The 27405-nt window shown below is 41.2% G+C and overlaps 1 protein-coding gene across 1 annotated transcript; it reads left to right on the top strand.

The window, feature by feature from the left end:
- The first annotated feature begins 6606 nt into the window (after window positions 1–6606).
- LOC148022695 (uncharacterized) lies at window positions 6607–15436 on the top strand. The gene is made up of 5 exons (XM_087695247.1): window positions 6607–6629; window positions 7378–7448; window positions 8730–8885; window positions 9002–9040; window positions 14617–15436. Exons 1-5 carry the CDS (start codon window positions 6607–6609, stop codon window positions 15213–15215), a joined length of 888 nt encoding a protein of 295 aa, XP_087551373.1. The 3' UTR covers window positions 15216–15436.
- The last annotated feature ends 11969 nt before the right edge of the window (window positions 15437–27405 follow it).

The raw sequence follows: 27405 nt of genomic DNA, 5'->3' as shown, positions 1-27405 counted from the left end.
CTACGTGCCTACCCTCAAAAGGTATGCAAAGAAACGAGGTCCCAAGTGACACTGCCTCGAATGTAGGCCGAAGAATCCCCAGGCCAAGGGAGTAGAAGCTCAAAGAAGCACACAAGGTGTGGCAACATGGGTTGTGCAAGCCCCCAACAGACGCTCGGACACCAAGTGCTCAAAGGCTGAAAGGGCAGTTCAAGACAAGGAAGAATTCGACGCATTGTTCAAAAGCATTTTGGAAACGGTTGCGGCTAAAGACTACACCATTCAGGTCCCGGCCAACATCTTCCCTGATCAACCTCACAGGAGCCCCTCACTAGCAGAGCCTTAGTCGCCTGACCACCCGGACTCACCCTGCCTCGTGCAAATCGAGTAGCCCCTATGATATACAAGCAACGTAACAAGCCATCTTGCCATAACTTTTTGTCTTTTGATGGTTAAAGGGGCGGGCTCCCCACTTGTACACACTTCCCTTACCTATCGCTAATATATGCCATGTCTTTAACAAGCACTGGAATAGGCATCGCAATCAGTATCATAAGATTTTGAAAAATTTATATCTTGACATGATTGCATTTGTTCGTTGTACTTGATGCATGCGACTTGCATATAGTCTCATGAAGTGACAAGTGGATGTAGGATGACACAGGTCTTCGTGCAAACGTGTTTTTATTGCCCAAGTCACTGCAAGACCACCAACCTCACAAAGAACCGCGACAAAGCCACGCTGCCGAACGCAAAAAATCACCCTTGCAAATGTCCACATCGCACGAACCAAAGCATAGTCATGGGCTGCGCTCTCTTCTGGGTCAAACTCTACAATGGGCTCACGACGGTTGTTACCTCAATTGTACCAACATTGCGTGTCACAAAGAGGTTTGCAGTATCTCAAGTACATCTTTCTATCTCAACAACTGCTTCTCTAACAACGAGGCTAGGGCAAAATCATCACTGTAATATCCATTTCCTGAGCCTTCAAAGCTTGACATTTCGCAACCCATTGAAAGGCTGATAGCCTCAACATATTGCAATGGTTGTACTTAGGCAAGTCAAAAAAAAAAGAGAAAAAAGAAAGAAAGAAAGAAAAAAGGCATAAGAAAAAGAAACAAAAAAGAAAACAGAAAAATAAAAAGAAAAGAAAAGAAAAGAAAAGAAAAGAAAAGAACGAAATGATAAGAAGGACCCACGATCACAGCACAACACCTAGGGGTCCTCAAATTAGGTGCATCCAGTGACCTTGGTCGACTGGCTCCATCCCTAGTTTCCTAGCCCCCATCATCACCCACAATAGTTCAGGGCACATCAAGGGCAAGACATACCTAGGGAGCTTGTCTCGCCTATGGTTAGACCTGTCACCCTGACCCATTCACACGATTCCCTCTTGCACTCTGCCTTAATACCATTGCAATCAATTGTGGCAAGCATTGCACGAATGGCCATGTACACTGTCCTCATTACACAGGTCCAATAGCTACCAGCTACCGATAGTGCAGCGTCCTTGTGTTCAATTATGTTACGTTGTGCAGTCACAATGCAAAGGATGTCACATACACCTTCACGCGTACTTCTTCTCAACATGGACAATTTATCCACACATCGTTATGAGGACCCAGCCCGCGGTCTTCTAACTACGTAATATCTAAGTATGCACGAACACTCACATAATATATGCACCACAATATATACATAGTTTGGGTCCTCAAGTACAGGACAATACTCTCAGCTTGCTTAGAGTTCGACCTGTCTCCCAAACTAATTAAACTATGTCTTGTGCACGATAGAGAAGACTAGCACTACCCCTAGGGAGAAACCACTTAGGAGAGGTTTTCAATTGCAGGTATTGAATACTCCAACGAAAGTGTCGTTCGCTCTTCATCGACACTCAGCTCTGAATTCCTATCCTTTATCATCTTGCAAGCCCGCTAAGAATTGTCATGTGTAGAATCCCCAATAAACTGCCACTAGTACTCCATCAGTGCAATCTCCACAAAGAACAACCCTACCCCCAACTCCAATAGCCCTACCACCAGCCACCTAGACCCCCAACAACCTTCCTCCCCACCACTACCAATACTCCTCCATGGCAACCACAAACGTCCTTGCCACCCACGTCTTCGGTGCACGCTAAAGCCTGCTACCTATGACGGTGAGTGCCATGGGATTGGCACTCGTCTAGGAGGGGGTAATGTTAACCCTCAAATGAATGAAGGTGGAAAATCCAAAAAAGCTAAAGTAGAAGACAAAGGCCAAGGAAAAGAGAAATGGAAGACAAAGACGCACAAGGAGAAAAGTCCTAAATAAGGGAGAAAGGTGCGCAAGGAAAAGCGCAAGTCAATACTTTAGTAAAAGAGCGCAAGCGCATCGTGGTTTGATTCAAGGAGCGCCGGGCTCTCACCCATGCAATTTGTAAATATAGACGGGTGGTGGAAAGGAAGCTAAGAAGATAGAAGGACAATGGGAAAAAGGGTCTAGGCCATGGCCAGCCATGTATAAAAGGGGATAAGGGGATGACCGCCCAAAAGGGATTTAGGGTTTTGTATATAAAGTTGAAAAGTGAATGAGAAGCTCATTCTTGTGTGTGGCCAAAAGTGGCTCTCCTCTTCTTCTTCTTCTTCTTGTTCTTGCTTGCTTGAGCTTGTGCTTGAGAGAGGGAGTGTGAGAGTGTGAGGGTGAGGGACCGGGGAGGAGAAGCTCTCCATCTTCTCCTCTCTTCTTGTCTTGTCTTGTCTTGTCTTGTCTTGCTTGCAGCAATGGAGCTTGGAGCGTGGAGCTTGAGAATGGAGCTTGCACTTGGATCGTGGAGCTACCGGAGTGCACGAGAGAGGAGGTAACTGGATTGGCATGGAGGTAAGCTCACTACACCCGTAGATATGGATGGCATGTCGGCTATGTGAGAGGTAGCCATTAGTGCTTGGCTTAGAACGCTTGAACAATAAGCGGTCCGTGGGTCTTGGCGGTTGAGCGAAAGCTCCCACACTATTATCACATAAAATAAATATGTGTAATCTTCCAATAGTGCTCTAAGGGTTGCTTCCTTCACTAAATTCTTGGATTGATATGTACTTTCTTTTTTGAGATGAAAAAAAAAAACAATTTGGGGTCTCCTTTTGAGTTGCTTGGCTATAATGAGATGAACATCTAGACTACTTTGAAGGGTTGAGAAAAGTTCATAGTGATATTGCCTAGTTGCCTTAGCCATAGTCATAACCCAAAATAACATCTATGACCCATTTCCAATGCTATTATATCCATTGATGCCACATAATTTTAAGCCAAGTGTAAAGGAACTTTAAAGCATAATTAGATGTTGATTTTCACATTCTCTACTTGACTTTGATGGGCTACTATAAATCAACATTTAATTGGTCAATTTCTTGCTTGTTAATGAAGATATGTGTACTCTCACTACCAACTAAGATGTAAATAGCTTTTACATGAATACTATCCAAAATTCTAAGGGTGCTTGGGCTCCTTGAACCTATTTAAGGATCCATGGAGATGGAATAGGCTAAAGTAGAAACACCCAATAACATACCAGATATTTTGTACCCAAACCAAAGGGTACTTGGCCACTCAAGACCAAATAAATTTTTTTAGAGCAATCATAAAATTTATCATGATTATTATTATCCAATGTCCATTAGCATTCTGCAACATGCAAAGCACTCAAAAAGTAAACTCTTCATGAGAAGATCTACAAGGTTATCATCTATACGGATTATGACAAGCTCAATATGCTTATCCTCAAGAAACTTCCTAAGCAAGTAGTATTTCACATCACTATGCTTTGTCTTTAAACGAAAGATAGAGTTTTGCACCAAGTGAGTGGCACTCTTACTATCATAATGCAATATAGATATCTCTCTTACAATGCTCAAGTCTCTCACTAGCCGAGTAAAAGCCATATAGCTTCCTTGTAGGCATCTGTGGCTACAACATACTGTACCTAAATGGTAGAATATATTGTAGGTATTGGTGGCTACAATATACTCTACATAAATGGTAGTTAAAGTTGTACATTGTTGCAATGGAGACTCTGAATTTTCTCTCTATACAACTTTCTCTCTCATCTCCCAATCATTTCATAGCCTTGCTCTAAAGATCTGAGCATTGACCCAAGAGATTACATCACATGTGAAAATGAAGACAACTTGTAGGAGATCACCTAGAGTCTATACCCCCTGCAAAATCAGTATCTACATATCTAGGAATAGATGCATTCTTCCTTTCAAAGAATATATATATAGATCTAGTGCCATTCAAGTATCCAATACCTCAAACTCCTTATTTTGAACATGATCAAGCACAATGGGAACCTCTTCTGTATCGTTCAAGTCTTCAATAAATATACTATTCACCTTAGCCTTATTGTGAATACATTTGTCACTGCACGGTCAGGTGTATACTTCTATCCACTTAAAGTATATTCTTTTTTCATTCATTTCCTTGAAGATGTCCATTGGTATGAACTTTTGGCTGCCTTGAGATGGAGAAGCTCTTGGTGATTTTTGAGCTTGCTTATGCTTTGATCTAGGGTTGAATGCTAGCTTGTAATTGCATTGTTCCTTAAATACATTCAATGAAGGGAATGTTGGCATTCTTGAGATGCTAATAGGCATATTGGATCCTCTATAATTTTTCCCATATCATCCCTACATTGGGGGGGGGGGGGGGGGGGGGGGGGGGGGAGTGTAATGCTCTAGTTAGCTCTATCTAGTGTTGGAATGTTATCTTGACTTATCAGGACTACTTAGCCATAGGTGTTCAATTGTTGGGATCAAAGCCTCTCACTTTTCTTGATTGGGTTTTCTTTAGTTTTCTAATTAGCAAAGCATACTACTTGCTATTTGGAGACATAAAAGCAATTTTATTTTATTATTTCATTAAACACAGCTCGTCAAACTGGATTTTTATCATGTAACAAATAATTTAAAAATTAAATAATTTATTTTATAATAGTAATCCAAACTTTCACTCTACAAAGTGGCACAAGATGGTCTTTCTATAGAAAGACATTGTCCTGCCTAAGACAGGACCTTTCAATCCCTAGGATGAAGCTTTATGTGTCTTAAGTTGTATGTTAGATGAGGTCTATGTGACTAGATGGCAAAAAGGTGACCTTTATGGATCTAGCCATTGGGTTAGATAGAGTAGTTATGCTAGTAGCAATTAGAGGTAGAATGCATCGACTTGTAGGGTGTGTGAGTTATTAAGAACCCCTATTTTGGCATTCGAGGGCCATGAAAGCGGCCCATGGTTATTAGGCCTCAAGGGGGCCAATAGTCTCCTTGATGGGACTTTGGGTGTAATGTCCCTTGCAGCTCGATGATAAAGAGATATTTCCCTAGAATATTCATTTGCTGACTAGGAAAGATTCATAACATGGTTGGATAGACTAACTAGAGTATCTTCTTGAGCTATAATTCAAATCCATCATCAATCTATCTTTCACCCAATTAGAGTTCTTTCAGCTAGCCTTGAGCTTTTTGCTTATCATCTATCTAAATCGTTATCTAAGCTTCATAGCAAAAGCCTTCTTCCCATATTTTCTATATATTCTCTACTCTTTACTCAGATTCTGTCATCCCAATGTGCCATGTAATCTCTACATGATATCAGATCCCAAGGGGCTCTAAGGAGTGAAGAGTACACGATAGGTAGTAAGGGCTTCAATAGCAAAAAAGAGAAGAAATGTTGTCTACTCTCTAAGGACTAAAGAGTACATGAGAGGTAAGGGCTTCAACATCGAAGAGAGAAAATGTTGTTTGCTATATCATGTAACGATATTGGCACATCAGGTGGTGATAGTGTTGTACGGACAATTCAAACACTAAGGATTCATCCGGCAATCTTCAAGAGAGGAAATTTAGATGGTATAAACTACATTTTATGGAAGTTTAAAATTACAACTATCCTTGATTCTTATGAGCTTCTAGAGAGGGTGCTAGGGACGGTGCTAGATAATAACCCAAAACCATAACCCACCCTTGATCCATTAAATTCGAGTGTTATAATTCCTCCAAATGAAAATCTTCTATGGGCTTGGAAACAAAGTAATGATATTGACTTTGATTCATGATAGAACTAAGGCATCAGAGGCTTGGAACAAGCTTGGACCATATTGAGGAGTTAATATGAAATATAAAATCAAACAACGATTCAAAACATTGAGAATCAACTAACAATAGAGAAGCTCGATAAATGAGAGAAAACTGAAGCATTTATAACACTAGGATACAAAAGACTAGTGAGAAGTTAGCTCGGCTTCGGATTTGTTCGACAAAGTTTGATGGATTGTTAAGTGGGTGGTAAGTGCCCTAAATACTTAAGTGGGACTCTAAGCTTTGACATTTGAGGAATTTTGTGCAGTACTAATGGAGAAGGAGTTCTAGCTTCTTCTCTGCTTACTCTATACAACTGGTCAACTCCAAGCCGGCTCCTTTAATGCTGCAATCTTTATATGGTTGCAGACAAACTCGAAGGAGGCGCTTGTGGAGGTGCTCAATGCAGTAGCTGATAAAAGCATAGCGATGTTGCTGTTTTGGGCGTAGGTGAGGACCCAAGATGTGGCAAAATATGATGTCGTACAAAATATCCACCATGGCCTGTAGCATGGCGGCCCGCTGCTTCTGCAGGTGCTCACATGCAATCCTTTTTTGCTCCAGCTAAGCCTTGCTCTTATGCCCTCTCCTTTTTAGAAAAGTCATTGGCACTAGCACATCTTGCTCTAATTCTAAGCCTTTTGACGCACCTCTAGGCTTTGCCTCCCTCCTGGCCTCCGGCCTCCTAGCTACTTCTATCTCTACCTTTGCTTGTGCCTACGTCCTCTCTCGCACCTCCTACTTCGATTACGCCTTGCTCTTCCCGCCTCTCCTCTTCTTGACTACCGAAGCTTCCACTGCTTTTGCTGCCTCATCTTGCTCTTGCTATTACTGTTGCTATTGTCTCATAGCAGAACTTGAGGTCACCTTGGGAGCCAGTGCCGGCAGCCCAATGGTGCTTCACAACTATTGTCTGGCTGTCGGCAACATACCGTGGTGCACAGACTTGAAGTTTGCAGAGCATGACAATAGACCTAATATGACCAATGATGATAAGCCAGTGACGAATGTTGTCTTCTATCTAAAATTATATCCCCATACACACAACATTGGGTTTGCATTTGCTTTCTATTCATCGTTTTTCAGTTTCCTGAATTTGAAAATTTTCGTTAAATTTAAAAATCAAATCAACCAGAAAAAAGACAAATCAAAAGTGCCTATTAGGTGCACATGTAAACACATAACCATTGCTTGTCTCATAAGGGGTTTGGGTACACGTGTGTGCGTATCCTTTTGGCTGATGCGAGTTGTCTTATTTATGCGAGTTGTCTTATTTATGCAGCTTTGCTAGCTCCAGCACGGTTACGAGGTTCTTCGTCTCGCACCAAGCTACTATTTTCTCATCCAGAGCAGGTTGACGTCATGTGACACACGAAGAGCTAAGTGCCCTTTCCGGCCTGTTTGAGGGTACCATGAGACCCGGATGCCTCAGGTGATCAGGTTCTCCATGAGCTGGATGTAGTGTAGCTTGAGTGTGTGTTGCAGCTCCAGGCGGACAAGCATGCGCAGGTGGACTAGCCGCAAACTCTTGTACCTTGCGCCTACTTTAGGAGCTTCTCACAGTGAATTTGTCACCCTCACAGTGAATTCGTAGGACGTCACCGTCGTACAGGGAATTCGTCGTCGTAGCTATGGTCACCGGGTACTCAAATATCAACACGCTTCTCATGGTCATCACCAGGAGTCCACACACAGATGTCAGGATCCTCCTACACGAAGAGAGATAAGCTCATTGGTGTGCTCCAGTGATGTAATTTCAAGATTCACGGAGGCTACGTCTCTGGTATCGGATCCCTCCTCCACTATGGACAATTATAAAAAGTCGTTATTTGATCGTGGATGTCTCCTCCACTGGCCACGAGTTTTAGCATTCATTCGCACACCAGCAACTGATTCTTTGTTAATTTGGTTTTCCATGTATATGAAGCATAGGCTAAACACCACCCTGATCACCAAGGTGCTTTTGATGGGGTATTTGATAGTACCCTATAGATCAAGAAGATATAGTATGATAGGTTGACATATTAGTGAAGTGAACATCATTTGGCATGATGGCTTAGACTTTAGTGTGCAAAATATGGATGAAGATGTCTACATACACATAGCCACTCGTATACACACACAAAGAAAGGCCTTCACCTAGATTGTTTTCCACAATTTTTCTCTTAAAGTGCATCTCCTTACCATTAGAAAAGAAAAATGGAGAAAGTGCTAGTGAGCGGGGACCACAATAAATTCAGGGTCGATTGATGGGGATAGTGATACCCTTGGGTGGATGTCTATTAATGCATGAAGAAGGGTGAGAGGGAATTAGGAATAAAGTGAAGAACTTTGGAGCTATAAAAGGTGGTTGGAAGAAGAACATTTTCAACTTCATTGCCCCTCTCTGTTTGGAGCTATAAAAGGTGGTTGGAAGGAGAATATTTCCAACTTCATTACCCTCCCTCTCTCTCTCTATTTGTGTGTGTGTGTAGAATTAGTTTGTTCTGTGTATTCTCTCCCCTTTGTTGCACGTACTAGGTTCGGTGAACGGGTTCGTGACTTAAACATTATGTGGTCTAAAATGTACATGTGCGCCTGAGAGAGAGAGTAATGTTAGCTTTACACGTTACTCACGCATGTTGTGTTTCACAGGTCTCCTAATTAATAATATCTTGGAATGGGTGGGATTATTGGAAAATTCTTTGGGCGCCGACCTTCGCGACCTGTCAACGTCACACCTCCTCCCACCACCCCCACCGCCACCTCCACCACCTGCACCGCCGCCTCCTGCACCGCACACCCCTCAAGGTGCGGCGCCGCCGATCATTTAATAGTGGATGATGAATGATTCTATTACAACCAGCTGCTTTAATGTAGTTTTCTGCATCATGTGGATTGGCTGATCATTTGATCCGTTCGACTAGGTCCTGCACCGCCAAAACCCATCGCGCACCCCCCTCAAGGTACTGCGCCGCTGATCATGTATTATTGATGCTTATGTGAGGGTGGATGATGATTTTATTGATGTTGATCGGCATGGTATTCGCTTGGACTAGTTTCTGTGGCGCCTGTTAAAAAAAAAAACAGGCACACGCAGACAATGTAAGACAATGTATATGAGGGTAAGAATTGATTGATTGATACGTATGTAGGAACAGGCTTAAATAGCCTTCGAGGGCAGTTCGAAGGTGGTTGCTGGACAGTTACAGAGTGTCGTGTGAAGTTAGCGTGAAGTTCACAGAACTTGCTATTTTGGGGCTTTTCAATTTATTGGACTCGCAACACACCCCCCTAAATTGACAAGGCCAAATTATACAGGGATAAGGCCAAGCTGTCTGCAGCATTCCAAATGCTTTGCTTTCGCAAGTGGTTTGGTGAGAAAGTCAGCCCATTGATGTTCTGTGCGAACATGAGCCAGTTGAATGCTTCCTTCTTGAATCAGCTCCCTGATAAATTGCAACTTCATAGCGATATGCTTTGTCTTCTCCGAGTGCTTTAGGTTCTTTGCGATGATGATTGCAGACATGTTGTCACAGTTAAGGAGAAGTGGCTGATCTTCAAAGAGGGTTGTCTCAATCAGCAAATGCTTCAGCCAAATGCCTTCCTTTAGTGCAAGTGTCATGGAGACATATTCAGCTTCCGTTGATGATAGAGTCACTCTGTCCTGCTTCTTACTTTGCCATGCGATTGCAGCTCCGGAGAGAGAAAAAACATATCCTGAGGTAGATTGTAAGGTTACTTGATCACCCCCCCAATCTGCATCAGAGTAGCCCACTAGGGAAGGTGATGGTTTAGGAGTAACTGCATAGTAAGAAAGACCAAAAGATTTGGTGTGCTGAAGGTAGCGCAAGAGGCGCTTGAGACATTGAATGTGAGGTGCTCCGGGGTGCTGCATGAAGCGAGAGAGAAGGTTGGCAGCAAAACAGATGTCAGGACGGGTGCTAGTGACAAGGTAGCGCACACCTCCAAGAACATTGGAGTAAGGGAAAACCTGGGTGATCTGATTGGAGTGATCAGATTGCTGAAGCTTGAGATGTGGTGGCAAGGGGGTTTCCATGCCTTTACATTCTGCCATGTTGTACTTTCTCAATAGGGAGAGGATGTATGCTTCTTGCGAGAGGGTAATGGTGCCACCAGCTTGATGAACCTGGATGCCAAGGCAGTAGTGGATGGGACCCATGTCCGTCATTGAAAAGGAAGCATGTAACTCTGCCTTAGTAGCATCAAGAGATATCTGAGAATTGCAGAGAAGCAAGATGTCATCCACATAAATGGCAAGCAAAAGAAAGGTGTCTTTTGTGTGACAGCTGTAAACATTGGGATCCGATTGAAAGCGTAGATACCCAAGTTTCTCCATGCAGCCATGAAATCGCTTGTACCATTGAAGGGATGACTGTTTCAGGCCGTAAAGGGCTTTGAGAAGTTGGCAGACATAATCAGAGTGCTCAGCCGAGATGTAACCAGGAGGCTGCTGCATGTAGATGAGTTCTTCCAAATCGCCATTCAAGAAGGCAGTGCGTACATCCATCTGATGAAGTAAGAAGCCAAATTGTGCAACAATGGCGATCAGCACCCTGAAGGTGGTGATGCGAAGGACAGGAGAGAAAGTCTCACTGTAGTCAAGGCCAGGTACCTGAGAGAATCCTCGAGCTACGAGGCGGGCTTTGTGGCGTGAGACACTTCCATCAGCATTAAGTTTCTTTCGCAAGAGCCATTTGCAAGTGACCAGCTTCCTGTGGGGTGGGGAAGGCACCAATTTCCAGGTGTGATTATCAATGAGTGATTGATATTCAGAATCCATTGCATCTTTCCACTTGGGGGCTTCATCTCCAGCGAGGGCTTCTTCTAAAGTGATTGCATCGATTGGTTCTGAAGTTAGAGGCAGTGAGTCAGGATCATTGGCTGGGGCGTGGGCAGTTGCATAGAGAACTTGGAGGTTGAAAATGGTGGAAACCAAAGGGTGGGCTATGCTTTCCACATCAGCAGCAACATGGGTTGGTTCAATGGAAGAATCGAGCAAGAGGGAGAGGTTGCTATGTTCGTATATCTCCCGGAGTGAGCGCATTTTGGGAGACATAGTTGAGCGAGTTCTCCGAGTAGGAGCCATCAAGGAGGGTTGATGTATGGGTTCCGCAGGGACGTGTGGTTGCAGGGAATGTCCAGCCCATTCGGTGGAGGTGGATGAAGGTGAAGGAGCAAGGGAAATGTCCTGCTGCTGTGCAGGAGATGATTGTAAAGGTTGATGTGGTACGGTAGAAGAGGTTGGTTGAAAAGTATTCACAGCTTGCTCCAGCTGATTTTGGATGGGTGTAGGAGGTTGAGGGAAGAGGAAAGAGCCAGTCCTTTCTCCAAGAGACCAAGGAGGAGGTTGTGAGAGAAGAGGTGTTCTAATGGGGTTTGGAGAATTAGGAGCTGCTGGTGATGGAGGGGCTTGTTGGGGCACTTGTGGAGGTGGGTGTAGAGCGAGATCCGGTTCTTCCCATTCAACTTGGGGTGGGGAAGAAAACTGAGATTCAGAGTTGAAATCAGGAAATGTCGTTGGAGAAGCTTCAAGGGGAGGTTTGGACTTCTCAGCAGGCTGGGGGCTGAGCAAAGAAGACTCATCAAAGTAAACGGAGTGGGCAAAATGAAATTTTTGATGATGAGGATCATATAGCCGGTAGGCTTTCATACCAAAGCGGTCCCCATATCCGACAAAGATCATTCGCTCACCTGTGGCATCAAGTTTTTGACGTGAGGAGATCGCTTTGACAGGGTACGCAGTGCAGCCAAAGGTTTGAAGATGCTTCAGATTTGGTTTTTGTCCAAACCAATGGAAATGCGGGGTGTATGTTGGTTGAGTGGAGTGGGGTATGCGGTTTTGAAGATAACACGCAGTGGCTACTGCTTCTTCCCAATATGATTTGGAGAGGCCTGCAGTGAGGAGCATAGCACGAGCAGATTGGACGAGGGTACAGTTCTTCCTTTCGGAGACACCGTTTTGCTGTGGGGTATAAGGAATTGTGAACTGCTGTTGGATGCCCTCACTGTGGCAAAAAACCTGAAAAGCATTAGACTTGTATTCTCCACCATTGTCAGAATGGAGAACTTGAATTGGGAGATCATGAGTTCGCATGACCTTCTTGCAATAATCCTGAAAGCATGTCAAGACCTGAGACTTGAGCTTGAGAAAATATACTGTGGTATATCTGCAAAAATCATCAACAAAAGTTAGGAAATAAAGAGAGTCGGTGAGGGATTTTGTTTCCATCGGGCCGCACAAATCACTGTGGACCAGCTGATTCAGCTGTGTTGAACGAGTCTGGGACCTTGGAAAGGGATGGTGGCTGGATTTGCCAAGGAGGCAGCCTTCGCAAAGATCAATTGGTGAGAGGTTATCAGGTAACCCTTGGCAAAGGCGGTTCTTTCCCATATGGTTGAGGGTGGAAGAGTTGATGTGTCCAAGCCGGTAGTGCCACAGCAAGGTTGAGGTGGCTTTGGTTAAATGTAGGGACAAATTTGAAGTCGAGGCAATGATTGGATGGTTGCCTTGTTGTGAAATGAGGATGGGATATAACCTATTCTTCTGTTGAAGCTTGATTAGCTCAAACTCGCCTGTGGGAAGTTTGAACTGAATGACACAATGATCATGAGAGAACTTAATGGTTGAACCTGTTGAGGTGACAGAAGTGACTGAGAGTATGTTGCGGCTGAGACTAGGGATGTGATAGACATCATGCACTTTGATGGTCGTCCCACTTGGTAATGATACAAGCATATTGCCAATTCCCGTTGCATTAAGACTCCTGTCGTCACCAAGATATACCTGCACACTTGGTGAAAGCTTTCTGTAGCCATGAAGGAAATGGCGATGGGGAGTCATATGGTGGGTTGCACCGGTATCAAGCAACCATTCTGAAGCATGATCTTGATCAAGCATTGGTGTGTTAATGGTTTGAATCACAGAATTAAATAATTGCAATGATTCGATACCATATTGACCAAGAGCAGGGTCCTCCATTTGTTGTAGGTGAGCGCGAGGACGACGACCAGTTCGTTGTTGCTGATCACGTCTTTTGGTGCGGCAATCGCGCTCGACATGGCCATGGCGTCTGCAATATCCGCAAACTGTAGGAGTCAGGGGGGTATTGCTTCTTGGCTGATTTCTTAGGGTCGCATTGGGCCGCTGAAAGGGCCTGCATCTGAAGCCTCCAGGATTCCGTTGAAGGAATTGAGCAACAGCAGGTGCTGGTGGAGAGGATCCATTCCTCATAGTGTCCTCTTGAAGGATTCTGGCTATGAGGGTCTCCACAGTGAGGCCGACCACTGAGGCTTGGGTGGTGATGAAGGGTCTCCAAGATGTTGGGAGTGTGGCCAGGAGCAGCATGGATTGGAGGCTGTCATCTAGTTGCAGGCCAGACAAGAGGGCATTGTCGAGGAGTGTACGCCACTCATCAACAAATTTAGGTGCATTCTGCTGCTCAGAGAGACTCGAGGTCAATAGCTTTTTGAGTGCTGTGACACGGGTGATGAGGTCTTCATGATGGTAAGTGGAGCACAGAAAACTCCAAATCTCTGCAGAGGTTTGGCAACGCCGTACCAGCTGGACTTGGCGGTCGCCTAAATGGAGCATGAGCTCTGCTTGGGCTTGCAGGTCTTGGGTAGTCCAAGTACCTAGGTCGGGGCTTCCAGCAGCAGGCTGGGGACGGGTGCCATCAACAATCTCCCACAGGGATGCTCGCTTGAGCAAGAGGGTGACACGGGTGGCCCACGTGAGATAATTCGTGCCTGTCAGTTTGTCAAGATGATAACTCCTGACAGTGGCTGGGATGAGAGAAACTGGTGCTTGCGGGGGTGCCATACTATTGTCCGGATCAACAAGCAGGCGCTAGCAAGAGCAACAGAGAGGGATGGAAGGGTGGTGGGTAAGCGTGTGCTTACAGTGATACCATGTTAAAAAAAAAAACAGGCACACGCAGACAATGTAAGACAATGTATATGAGGGCAAGAATTGATTGATTGATACGTATGTAGGAACATGCTTAAATAGCCTTCGAGGGCAGTTCGAAGGTGGTTGCTGGACAGTTACAGAGTGTCGTGTGAAGTTAGCGTGAAGTTCACAGAACTTGCTATTTTGGGGCTTTTCAATTTATTGGACTCGCAACAGCGCCGGCCCCAGCTCCAACGGAACCACCCGAGGTGCTCATAGAACGGGCTAGAAAAGCGCTTGGAATCGATTGCGTCAATCACTACAACTTTGCGGTGAGTGGGCAAAGCGGGGTAGGCAAATCTTCCTTCATCAATGGGATCGGATCCATCCAAGACAACCGTTCAGGTATATATATAGTATATAAGAGGCTCATGATCGACCATCCACCCATGCATGAGTTCCTATATTCCTATCTGCACCATGCATCTTGGCTGTCGATCCCTTAAATCGCCTTTTATTTCAATACCTGTTATATACTAGCTAGCCCGCCAGATTAGTTGAAAGACAACAGCTCATCTCCTACCACCTGCACTTTGCAAGGCCGTAACTATTATTGTGCTTTAATGGTAGGTGCGGCGCCCGTTGGACAAACAGAATGCACGCAAGTAGTGAAGAGCTACCCCCACCCGAAGGCGCCTCACGTGGTGTTCTGGGATTTTCCTGGTGCTGGCACAAAGTCTCATCCCGCAGCCACTTACTTCTCTGACAAGAAGCTCTACGCTTTTGACGCCATCCTCATCCTCACTGGCGATCGCTTCTTGGAAGTCGATTTGGAGATCCTGAAGGCGGCTCTTTCTTATGGGAAACCTTGCGCATTTGTGCGCACCAAATGCGACACCGCCGTCGCCAGTGCACTCATGAATGCGACGGATAAGATACAAGCTATCGAAGCAAGCATGAGGTTTCGTAAGGATGTGGAGAATAGCTTTCGGAGCTGCCTCAAACAAGCGGGGCTTGCTGACTATGCTGAGAAAATCCCTCTTTTCTTCATCTCCAGCAAATCCTTTACCAAGAAAAGTGCGTATTGGGTCACTATCGACGACGACGACGACGATGCTCCTCCAAAGCGGGATACAAGTCTGCTCTCTATGGATGAAAGCAACATACAGACGTTTTTGATGGATTCTGCAAAGCCTCGAGCACTCCCACAGCAGAAGAATGCTACTTAAATTATGACAGCCATATGTATCACAACAAACTCTAGACCACTTACTATATAGAAAGTTCACACTATAACTAGGAAGAATAGCAATCAAACTAGAAAGAATGTAGAATTTTCTAGTTATAACTAGATAATATTGTCATCACGAATCTCTTCTAACTAGTAAATCCCTTTTTCTAGATAGTATCTTTCTAGATAGTATCTAGAAAGTTGAAGCCTTATCTAGTAACATTATCTAGTAAGTTATTGTATATCTAGTAACAATATCAACATAACTAGGAAATTTTTTTTTCACTAGTCATAACTAGCAAGTACTATCATCTATCTAGGAAATTATGGATAGTCTTTCAAGTTAACGTAGACTCACGATTTTGCTAGGTAAAACTAGTAAATAAATATTAGTTTATTTGAAATTTACATTTGTATATTACTCACTTATGAGTTAAGCTTTCGATTCCACACTTATAGCTATACTCACTAGTTTGTGTAGCCTATGCTTAGTCTAGCCTATCCATAGCTTATATATAGCCTAGCTTATACATTAGGCATAGGATAAGCACATGCTAGGTTAGGCATTGGCTCGATAATATAAAGTAGGAACATTATATGCTATGCATAAGAATACAACTTATATATGGCATTTTCTAGGCACAAGGTAACCATAGAATAGGATAGGGTTGCGTTAGGCATTGGCTCCTAGCATATGCTTACCCTATGTCTAAACTCTTCCTAGAATATGCTTAGACTATGTATACACATAGGATTGGCTTATAGTATGCCTAGTATTTTCCTAACTTGCCATATGTGTATCCTATGCCTACCCCTTGTGTATTTATGTTAGACATACCTATGTCTAGCCACTCTATAGCCTCTATCAGTTTGTCTGTATGAGGAGCCTATGCATATACCTTGCCTATATAACTAATCCAATCTAAACCTAAGCCTAAGCTTAAGCTCTACCTTACTACGAGCCTAGCCCTAACACTAATCTTTAATGTAGTATAAGCCTAGTATATATTGAGTCTAATTCTAATTTAAGGTAAAGAATATACAGAGTAAGATAGGCTTATACATCATGTGTTACTTCTATAAAAATAAGTTGTATTTAGTCATTTTGTGGATTCTCATTAATTTTGACCTATTTGTAGTACAATTCTAACTTTTTATATGCGTGATGATGATCATATTGTGCTAAACAGATGATAATAGGCAATTAATTTGTTTTGCTTTTGGTGAGCAAATAACTAGACAAGTATAGAGATGTAATGATTGTAATATTGATCACTAGTGGAGTGCAATGTGAAATTATTACTATTATGGAGACTGTTATCACATAAAGCTATTTATATGCTTTAGCTTTAAAGTGATTGTACTCATCTATTTAGAGTGCATTGTTGTCTCTATTTTCTTTTAATTTATTCATATTCATTAAAATTTTCATTAATTAATTGTAATTATAATATTAAAAATAAAATATTAGAGCTAAGTTGAGGCTTATGTTAGAATTAATCATTTTGAGTGCGATTGAGTCGTCCTCATTTACACTGTTTGCTAGTTATAATATGCTTTTGTAATTAATTTGGCTCAATTTTCCATTGCAATCATCGCTTTGATACCATGTAGTTGATTCTTACACATGGTCTATGATCATAGCAGCAAAGTCATGGTTGAAGTATTGGCGTAGTGAACCACTAAACCACATACTTCATAGATTATCTTAAGGGACTGAGAATTAGCAAGATTAGTTGAAGAAGTTGAACTATCACTTGTGCACAAGTAACTAGCTTATTGACGAGTGGAGTGTTGTTCCCATTGCATCGAGTAGCATTTTTCTCACTTGGCTATAGGTTGAGGTGTACATGGCATCTCCCCTATATCATAAGTACCTACATGAGTCTCATCTTGCAACATATCTACAAGCTATCAATATTGTATGGGTATATATTTGCATCAACCATGGCTATGCATGAGCATTCACCACATTGGTTAATACCCTTGAACCACACTGTCTTTTCCCTCTTCATCATGCGGACCACACATTGCCTTTTTCACCCAACCACTTAAGCACCTTAGTCCACTCAACTACCATGTAGATAGGCCACATGATTGTTTAGCCACATTGGAGAACTCGATCACTTGAAGCACATCGTCCTAACTACTTGGAGCACTTTGGCCACATGTTTAATTAAGCAAAAATTCAAGCACACTCTTCCACGTGCACATATTCAATCACATAGTCACGTAGTTGCACAATCATGCACTTTATTTCAACTCACTTTACCATCTCCACTCTCTTACCCTTGATCATGAGGCACCCTCTAACCACATTGAGAACTTCATTTTTTAATGACAATAACCTCACTCAGCAATTTAGGCCACATTAGGCACTCATGAATCACTCTAGGTAGCATTAGCACATGATTATATAATACTTAGATACTATACCACCATCACACTCTACTACTTAGTGCTCATAGCATAGTGATGTGGATGGTTTTGGGAATGGGAATGGGAATGGGGATGTGGACTAGAATTGCCCTCCTTTGTCACCATCAAAGAGGGCTCTTATAAGTGGATGGGATTGGGATGTGGGTTGGTTTGAGGATAAGCTAGGTCTAGGATGGCAAGCTAGAAAATGGCCATCCCATGTCATTATGGCTCATAGAATTTTACTAAAAGAACACCTTATCCACTCGATTACTTAGACATATTGAAGCATATGATTACCTTATGCACTTAGGTAATATATAAGGCCAAATTTGCATGATTCTTGGACAAGAGTGCAAATACTTTCACACATTGTAGATGCATTTGTACACAGACTTTCAAGTACCTGAGGATAAGAACTAGGGTACAAGGTCTTTGGGGCAATTTGTACATGTGTGAGAGTAAGATGCAATACATTAGTCCACATGTACATATCATGTCTGGAGAAATTGAAGTGCGAGTGTGGACACACAAGTACATTTGTATAGAACATCTAGTATGCATTGTGTAGAACATACTTTTATTTTATTTGAATTCTTCTTCAAGCTTCTATGTGGTTCTTTGAATATGAATTAGCTCTCTTATAGATTAGGAACCCTTCACATTAGCAAATCTTATAGGAAAAAGGATAGCATGCAATCTATTGATTTTAGTGGGGATTAAAAGAATAAGGGTATATAGCACATGAAAGACAGTGTGGAAGAAGAGGTTTTAGTAATGGCTAGTAGGGTTTTGCATGTTTTCTACCTAATTAGCTATGAAGCCAAAGAAGCTTTGTAAGACCTCCATTGAGGCAGCATGATGCATATAGATATCATCAAGATAAGGTTTCTTAAAAAGGACATCTGTGTTGGTGTTGCCTAGCTCTATGTGTATTCAAAGTGTGTTGTGTTGCACTCGCAAAAGGAAAAGAAGTGTTTGACAAGTTCCCAGTACCAAACAAAGTCTCTTGAAGTGCCTTGATCACTAGAGATAGGCAAAGCATGGACATGGTGCCGAAGCTTTGAGATGTTTTGGCAACATCTCAAAGGTGAGTGTCTACAAATTTGGTCACCCATACTTGTATTATGAAAGCTTGTATCAAAGAAGGGAAAAAAGATACATACCAAGGTACACAAGCTGGGGCTTATTTAGTCACTTTTGGCTGCATCTTCAAGGCATGTGGATGCATAGAAGTGGCATAGAAGGGCTAAGAAATACACATGATATAGTAGTTGTGGCATTGTATTGGTAGATATGTGTGTTGAACTTAGCTTGCTTTCAAAAGCACAAGAAGTGTTTAATAAGCTGCCAACTCGAAATTTAGTTAGCTTACTAACCAAGCCAATGAAAGCCAAAGTTGGAGGCTTTGATCATATATTACACGACTCTTTACATATTGGAGGGATTTTGGAGCACTAAATATTGGAGGGATTTCGGAGCACTAAATATTGGAGGGATTTTGGAGCACTAATTAATGGTGCCAGGATACCATCATCGATCTAGACAAGGTGGCTCAAAAAGATCATTCGCTGTGGAGGTTGGGGCATAAACATGAGTCAACACTTGGTCACTCGGTTCTCACCAATTGTTGAACTCCATTGCTAGCCCCTTTTCCTCTATACATGCTTCTTCAGCAATACATCTATAATATTTTTACTTGAAAAATGTCATAGAGCATATCAGGCTCTAATACCATGAAGAAAGTGTAAGCAAGAAGGGAATAGAGATGGCTCTAATACCTCACTTGACTATAGAATAGAGGGGTTTACATCCACCGTGACTCTAAAGGTATTCTTGTTATTCAAAAATTCATTCCATCTTAGTCTTTCATCTCTTGCACTCAAGCTCTAACATACTCGTTCAAGCAATTGTTGCTTGCTAACTACAATTACTTTATCCACATCTACCACCACAATCTATTCAAAAGGAAAACCATTTGTTGGCATGAATGATAATGACAATTCACAGATAAGGCAAACATAAGCTCATGATTTACAACTTCAACAATTATGCAATCTCTCTTTTCCATTGAGTTCTTTTCATCATAATTGACCCCAATGCAAGTAATGAAAATAGTTCTCGTGTTAGAAGTAGCTCAAAGGGGTAAACAAATCCATATGAAATCCAAAAGGAGAGTAAGGGAGGGAGTACATATATGACAACCAAAAAAACCAATTCAAGGTACATTAGTAGGCTGTGTATTCACTCACCATCATGCTAGATGACACTTCATAGATTATCTTAAGGGACTGAGAATTAGCAAGATTAGTTGAAGAAGTTGATCTATCAAATGTGCACAAGTAACTAGCTTATTGACGAGTGGAGTGTTGTTCCCATTGCATCGAGTAGCATTTTTCTCACTTGGCTATAGGTTGAGGTGTACATGGCATCTCCCCTATATCATAAGTACCTACATGAGTCTCATCTTGCAACATATCTACAAGCTATCAATATTGTATGGGTATATATTTGCATCAACCATGGCTATGCATGAGCATTCACCACATTGGTTAGTACCCTTGAACCGCACTGTCTTTCCCCTCTTCATCATGTGGACCACACATTGCCTTTTTCACCCAACCACTTAAGTACCTTAGTCCACTCAACTACTATGTAGATAGGCCATATGATTGTCTAGCCACATTGTTAGGCAAAAATTCAAGCACACTCTTCCACTGCACATACTCAATCACATAGTCACGTAGTTGCACAATCATGCACTTTATTTCAACTCACTTTACCATCTCCACTCTCTTACCCTTGATCATGAGGCACCCTCTGACCACATTGAGAACTTCATTTTTTTATGACAATAACCTCACTCAACAATTTAGGCCACATTAGGCACTCATGAATCACTCTAGGTAGCATTAGCACATGATTATATAATACTTAGACACTATACCACCATCACACTCTACTACTTAGTGCTCATAGCATAGTGATGTGGATGGTTTTGGGAATGGGAATGGGAATGGGGATGTGGACTAGAATTGCCCTCCTTTGTCACCATCAAAGAGGGCTCTTATAAGTGGATGGGATTGGGATGTGGGTTGGTTTGAGGATAAGCTAGGTCTAGGATGGCAAGCCAGAAAATGGCCATCCCATGTCATTATGGCTCATAGCATTTTACTAAAAGAACACCTTATCCACTCGATTACTTAGACATATTGAAGCAGATGATTACCTTATGCACTTAGGTAATATATAAGGCCAAATTTGCACGATTCTTGGACAAGAGTGCAAATACTTTCACACATTGTAGATGCATTTGTACACAGACTTTCAAGTACCTTAGGATAAGAACTAGGGTACAAGGTCTTTGGGGCAATTTGTACATGTGTGAGAGTAAGATGCAATACATTAGTCCACATGTACATATCGTGTCTGGAGAAATTGAAGTGCGAGTGTGGACACACAAGTACATTTGTATAGAACATCTAGTATGCATTGTGTAGAATATACTTTTATTTTATTTGAATTCTTCTTCAAGCTTCTATGTGGTTCTTTGAATATGAATTAGCTCTCTTATAGATTAGGAACCCTTCACATTAGCAAATCTTATAGGAAAAAGGATAGCATGCAATCTATTGATTTTAGTGGGGATTAGAAGAATAAGGGTATATAGCACATGAAAGACAGTGTGGAAGAAGAGGTTTTAGTAATGGCTAGTAGGGTTTTGCATGTTTTCTACCTAATTAGCTATGAAGCCAAAGAAGCTTTGTAAGAACTCCATTGAGGCAGCATGATGCATATAGATATCATCAACATAAGGTTTCTTAAAAAGGACATATGTGTTGGTGTTGCCTAGCTCTATGTGTATTCAAAGTGTGTTGCACTCGCAAAAGGAAAAGAAGTGTTTGACAAGTTCCCAGTACCAAACAAAGTCTCTTGAAGTGCCTTGATCACTAAAGATAGGCAAATCATGGACATGGTGCCGAAGCTTTGAGATGTTTTGGCAACATCTCAAAGGTGAGTGTCTACAAATTTGGTCACCCATACTTGCATTATGAAAGCTTGTATCAAAGAAGGGAAAAAAGATACAAGCTTTTGTGTAAATGGCTACATATTTTCATTGTTATATAGGACAAGAAAAAATGGTAAAGATCATCCTCTTCTTGACTTTCCTCTCACAAAACCCTATTGTGCATTATAGGTAGTTGAAGCTTGTGAAATCAAATGGGACAAATATGAGGACTTTTATCTGATTTACATAGCAACCAATAGGCCCAGTTTTCAAAATTGCATGTCCACACTCTAGGTAGAGGTTGTGCATCCGTCATTTGGTTTGTCACCAACCATATAATCCATCTCTCTCTCTCTCTCTACCCACCCGGGCCTTGTCACCCTCATGAATATGATGGGATCTAAGTAACTCTACAAAGTTCACTTCTACCACATGGGTTAAACTTTTTGATATATGGATTGCCATAAAATTTTAGCCACTAGTACCAATTGCATATCACAACAATAGCTAAAAAAGAGTACATCTAGTAGAAAAACTTAAAACATAAAATATTATTAACAATTTTTTAAACAAATTGCGATTTTGATTGGGGTGTTGCTTGCTATGGGAAGAAAACTCTTTCTTTGACCCCTAATGTATTACAACCTCTTTGTGTAGCTCAAATGACATTGAGGCCTTCTTTGTTATTGTCTTAACTCTTTCTCTCAATATTCTTCTTTCACTTTGTCTCCTCTTGGAGATTTTAAATTTCCAAGGCAAAAGGCTTTTGCTACCAAGAAGTCTAGTCTTCTTCTTTATAGCTTGGACAATGAAAAAATAAAAATAAAAAAATTATAAAGATTGAGAGATTGACTACTATAATAAAGGAGAGCACTTAGAAGGTAAGATAATGAAGGTGCTATTATGTAGCACAAGGAGAGCACAACCAATGTGGCAACATGCATTTGATATGCTAGGTTTTATTAATACCAAAGCAAGATTTATATAGTATGAAAAATATAGGACTATTATATCATACCCCTTATAAATGACGGGTATAACATGTTAAGACATCATCAAATACGTAGGTTACCATATTCAATTCATAGCTAATCTTTCGTATAATAGAAATAATTCTTTAGAATTAGAAAATATTTAGTACAAAAGAATTCTATAACATCAAAGAAATATAATGTATAAATAACACCTTTAGATGAGCCATAACACAAATGAAAATGTGGCTTGTCTCATTGGTATAAGCTTAAGAGATTTGAGCTTCTCAATCTAACAATCCAAAGCCACAAATAATAAGTTAGTCATGCAATCAATAATTTAAAAAGTAGTCTTTAGTTGATAGTAGATCATATATATATATATATATATAATTTTACTTTATAATATTGAAATATAAGTAAATTTCATAATACTTCAATGTTATGTAATTATAATATCAATTAAACTTGAAATAGATAAATATTTATTTTGAATAATCATGAATAATACATTGTACAAAATATGTTTTGTATAAGAGATTAATGAAAATCACTAATTAGGATATTACATGGACGCATTATGAAGGATATAATATATTTTGAGATGGTAAGTAAATAATCTATCCTTGCCAATTTTAGTTAAGGGTAGAAGGAAAGAAAAAACTTTAGTCAAGGGTTGGTAGAAGGGAAATAACTCTACCTACCCCTTAATTCCCGCCAACGGATACTTCCCTCTCTTTTATATAGTCTCCATTCTTTCATTCAACATCGTTTCATCCTTCTTTTGTACCATTATAATATTCTTGCACTTTGCTCGTCGCCATATTTGCACCTGGACAGCCTGCAAGCCTAGCTGATGTTGCGCCTTGGCCTATGATCCATGGCCTTGATTTCGACTGTGTTGTCATGAGTTGGTTGACATCCCGCAGTGGTGATCATTCCCACAAACGCCCACGGTGTCAGTTCTAAGAGCCTGCAACAGTGATTCTGTAAAATTGACTCCTGTCGAAGTGGTGATTCCGACAACGTCGTGTGCACCGTGTCCAATAACTGCCTGTGGTGTAGATTTTCACTACTTCTTACAGTGACGATTCCAACTGCAACAGACTGCATCGATATCGCCCTCAGCGACGATCCCATCAATAGGCTGTACCAACAGCTCTGACAACGACCTGCGACCTCCTGCAACGGCCTCTTCTCAGCCACGAAAAGGACGCAGAAGACTCAAAGGTATTGCCCTAAACACATTAAAGGATAAATTGCTGCGACGTAATGCTTTAGATATGAGGCCATCTCTCAGAGACCCAACATTTTGGCATGCAAGAGTTGTCTGTTTCTGCACATAGAACATGCAGTGGAGGCTAATGCTGAAGACTTTGTAGTCTGAAATCTTGGGAAAGGGTCTCCAGGTCGTCTGTTCGACAAGCTTTAGCTCCGTTCTTCTGCATAGTCGATTGCTCTTCTATTTGAGCACCGTATATTTTTGTCTCTGCTTCTATAGTTGAGTTATTATTTGAAATTTTCTTAATAGCAGTTATAACTTGAGATGAATATGATTTTCCTGTAGTGCCCTATTTCGTATGCTGCACGGGCAGCGCGCGGGCAGCTAGTTGCACTGTGCAGTCGAAGGAGCCCAGCCATGTCATCACGTGCGTGCCTTTGCTGGGTATAACTTATCTCAGCACAGCTTCCTCCTCATACGTGCGCGCCTTGCTGGGGTACTTGCCCCACGGCCTCCAGCTCCTCACACCGGCCTGTATTTGATTCTCCTTTGGGCACCTGCTGCCTCAGCGTTGGGGGGTATTCTTGCGCCTCAAAGCCCTACTCCACTTCACGGCCTAATAAGGTTTTTCTAGCTCATTTACTTTGTGTGCATCAACTTGAGGCCTAATAAGGGATATTAATGTTTAGCATGAACATAGATATTCGTCTTCATGGAATATTAATATGATTATTTAGCATATTTAAGGGTATGTTCATGGAATATTAATGCACTCTACTTAAATGGATTATGCCTTCAAAAGCTAAAAGTAAGAATGGAGCTACCACTAACTCTTCTATATTGCATGAAATTCTATGATATTTTGGAACGAGGAATACTCATGATTTCATTACAGTAAGCATCCTAAAATGATTTGTTTGAGGAGATGTCTAATCATCAATGTATGTCCTTTCTTGGGAAATGAGCCCACCAATGTGTGTCCTTGATATTTTTTTAAAACTCTTTTTTGTAGAAACACCTCTACTAGGACCACCCTTTCAGCCTACAACCATGTTCCTTCTAAGATTCAAGAGTGTTCCACATGGGTGCTATGTGGGTTTGTAAATGTGGATTAGAGTGTTTTTTATGTGCTTCCCTACTAGTGCCTAAGTCGTTTTCTACTTCGTATCCAAGTGATGTGATGGGTCTTTTTGGCCCAAGAGACACGATCTTCCTATCCAAGTAGGGTTTAGGGTTTATATCCTTTGCTTGTTTGAGGAGATATCTAACCATGTTTTGCGAAAGGATAACTGTTGTGATGAGCCTTTTTGGCCCTAGGGACACGATCTTCCTATCCAAACAGGGATTATAGTTCTCATGTTTACTTTTTACGCTAGGTTTTCTTGAGTATAAGTTTGTTATAGCAAGCTCCTAGTATCACTTGCACATATCGTGTCTGGAGAAATTTTTATAGAACATCTCCTTTGCTTGTTTGAGGAGATGTCTAACCATGTTTTGCGAAAGGATAACTGTTGTGATGGGCCTTTTTGGCCCTAGGGACACGATCTTCCTATCCAAATAGGGGTTATGGTTCTCATGTTTACTTTTTACGCTAGGTTTTCTTGAGTATAAGTTTGTTATAGCAAGCTCCTAGTATCACTTGCACATATCGTGTATGGAGAAATTTTTATAGAACATCTCCTTTGCTTGTTTGAGGAGATGTCTAATCATGCTTTGGGAAAGGATAACTGTTGTGATGGGCCTTTTTGGCCCTAGGGACACGATCTTCCTATCCATAGATTCATTAGACGTGTCACCACATTTTCTTACACTCAAATAGGGAATAGTTGATGAAATGAAGGGCAATTGTTTAATATAGTGGATAAACATTTAAAACGTACATGCTTACGAGTAGACCTCATGTTCTTCAAAGAAATTAAACTATGCCAAATGTGTGCCTCATGTTCTCAAGCATAAGTTTATTATAGTAAGCTCCAAGTATCACTTGTTTGATGAGATGTTTAACCATGCTTGGAAAAGTAAGCTTGAAAACTAAAATTGTTAAGAGATTATATAAAGTTTTAATTGAATGGTATTCTTATGGCACAGATGGCAAGTATCTCAAGTGATATGAGAAGATGCTCATGCTTATACAAGTGTTCAAAAACTAATCAAGGATGGCAGATGGTTAGTCGAAGTACTTTCTATCATCATAGCCGCCAAGATTTACTTGGTAATATGTAGGAGAGTTGGTTTACAAAATCCAAACTTGACTATGGTCGAAGATGAGGAACAATTAACTGAAACTATAGATGGGCCCACAGAGAGGAGACATGTTTGGTGCAATTGCATTTTATATTGTCATGGTGGAAGATATGTTGTTCCTTCTACCTTTGCTATTCATCAACAATTGAGGTTGAAATATCGAGACTTGGGACTCGAGATAGGATTAACGCCACAATGCAATGATGATATAATAAGTGATGTTCATGATCATGGAGATCATGCATATAGTGACCCAGATCAACATTGTGAGGATAATGCTAACAATGTTGAGCACTTGGAAGAACATGATGAACATATGGATATGCATGAAGACGTTGATCCAAGTAGTGCAAGTGTGGATGGTACAGAGTCTTTACTATGCATCCAGATACTTGAGAAAGTAATTGAGTTACAAGCTCTTTGGGATAAACATAGAATATCTATTACAGCTCAGGATGAAATGCTTCAACTTTTGTTTGGTGATATGGGTGGCCAGAGAGTTGGAAAACGAGATAATGAGCCTTTGAAACCAAGCTTGAGTAAGCTCTTAGTTCAATTGCCTAAGACATGGAATGGGACCTTAGATGGAGTAAGGATTCCTGCATGTTGGGAGCAATTGATTACAATGTACAATGGTCTTGGAATGATTCAATCTCAACGCTATAAGATTTGTGGAGGTACACGTGATAATCCTCATGAGATAGAGCTTTTTGAGCCTAGTAGAGAATATCTGTATGTGGAAAATGTTGAAAAGTGTTCTTATCCAGGAAATAGAAGACAAAGCATCTTGAAACGTGATTGCTTGATTTGTTCTTCCAAGTGTCCAAGGTGTCAAAAGACACGAAAGGATATGCTTTCATTTGACTATTTACCTATTAAGAATCAGCTACAACTTTTAGTAAAAAGTCAAAGCTTTTGCCATGGATTTTTACAAATGTGGCGCCACAAGGAGAGATGGCTTGGACAAGCAGTTTCTATGCATCCAAACTCATCCTTTGAATTTTGGGATGGATCAAAATTTCGTGAGGTCCAAGATTTTTGGAATCCAAATGCTGAGTACGAGCTACCTATCATCTGCCAAAACTCAAGGTGTAATACTGTGTTTTCCACCTTTCCAAGAAAATCAGAAACACTTCAGCATGGATGGAGCGAATCTACCAAGGAGTATATATTTATATGCAATAAGTGTCGTACTTTGAATAAACACCATCAGCAGCTATGCAAGGTACATATTTCACTAGTTATCTTTTCAAAATAACATAGAATCATAGTTGTGAACACATAGAATCATACTAGTTATTGCTCTATGCGTATTTGTACTAAA

This window comes from Lygodium microphyllum, chromosome 16 (genome assembly GCF_053477565.2).
Source record: "Lygodium microphyllum isolate KBCC chromosome 16, Lygodium_microphyllum_v1.1.10, whole genome shotgun sequence".
Lineage (NCBI taxonomy): Eukaryota > Viridiplantae > Streptophyta > Polypodiopsida > Schizaeales > Lygodiaceae > Lygodium > Lygodium microphyllum.
This window is presented reverse-complemented; position numbering and strand designations above follow the sequence as displayed.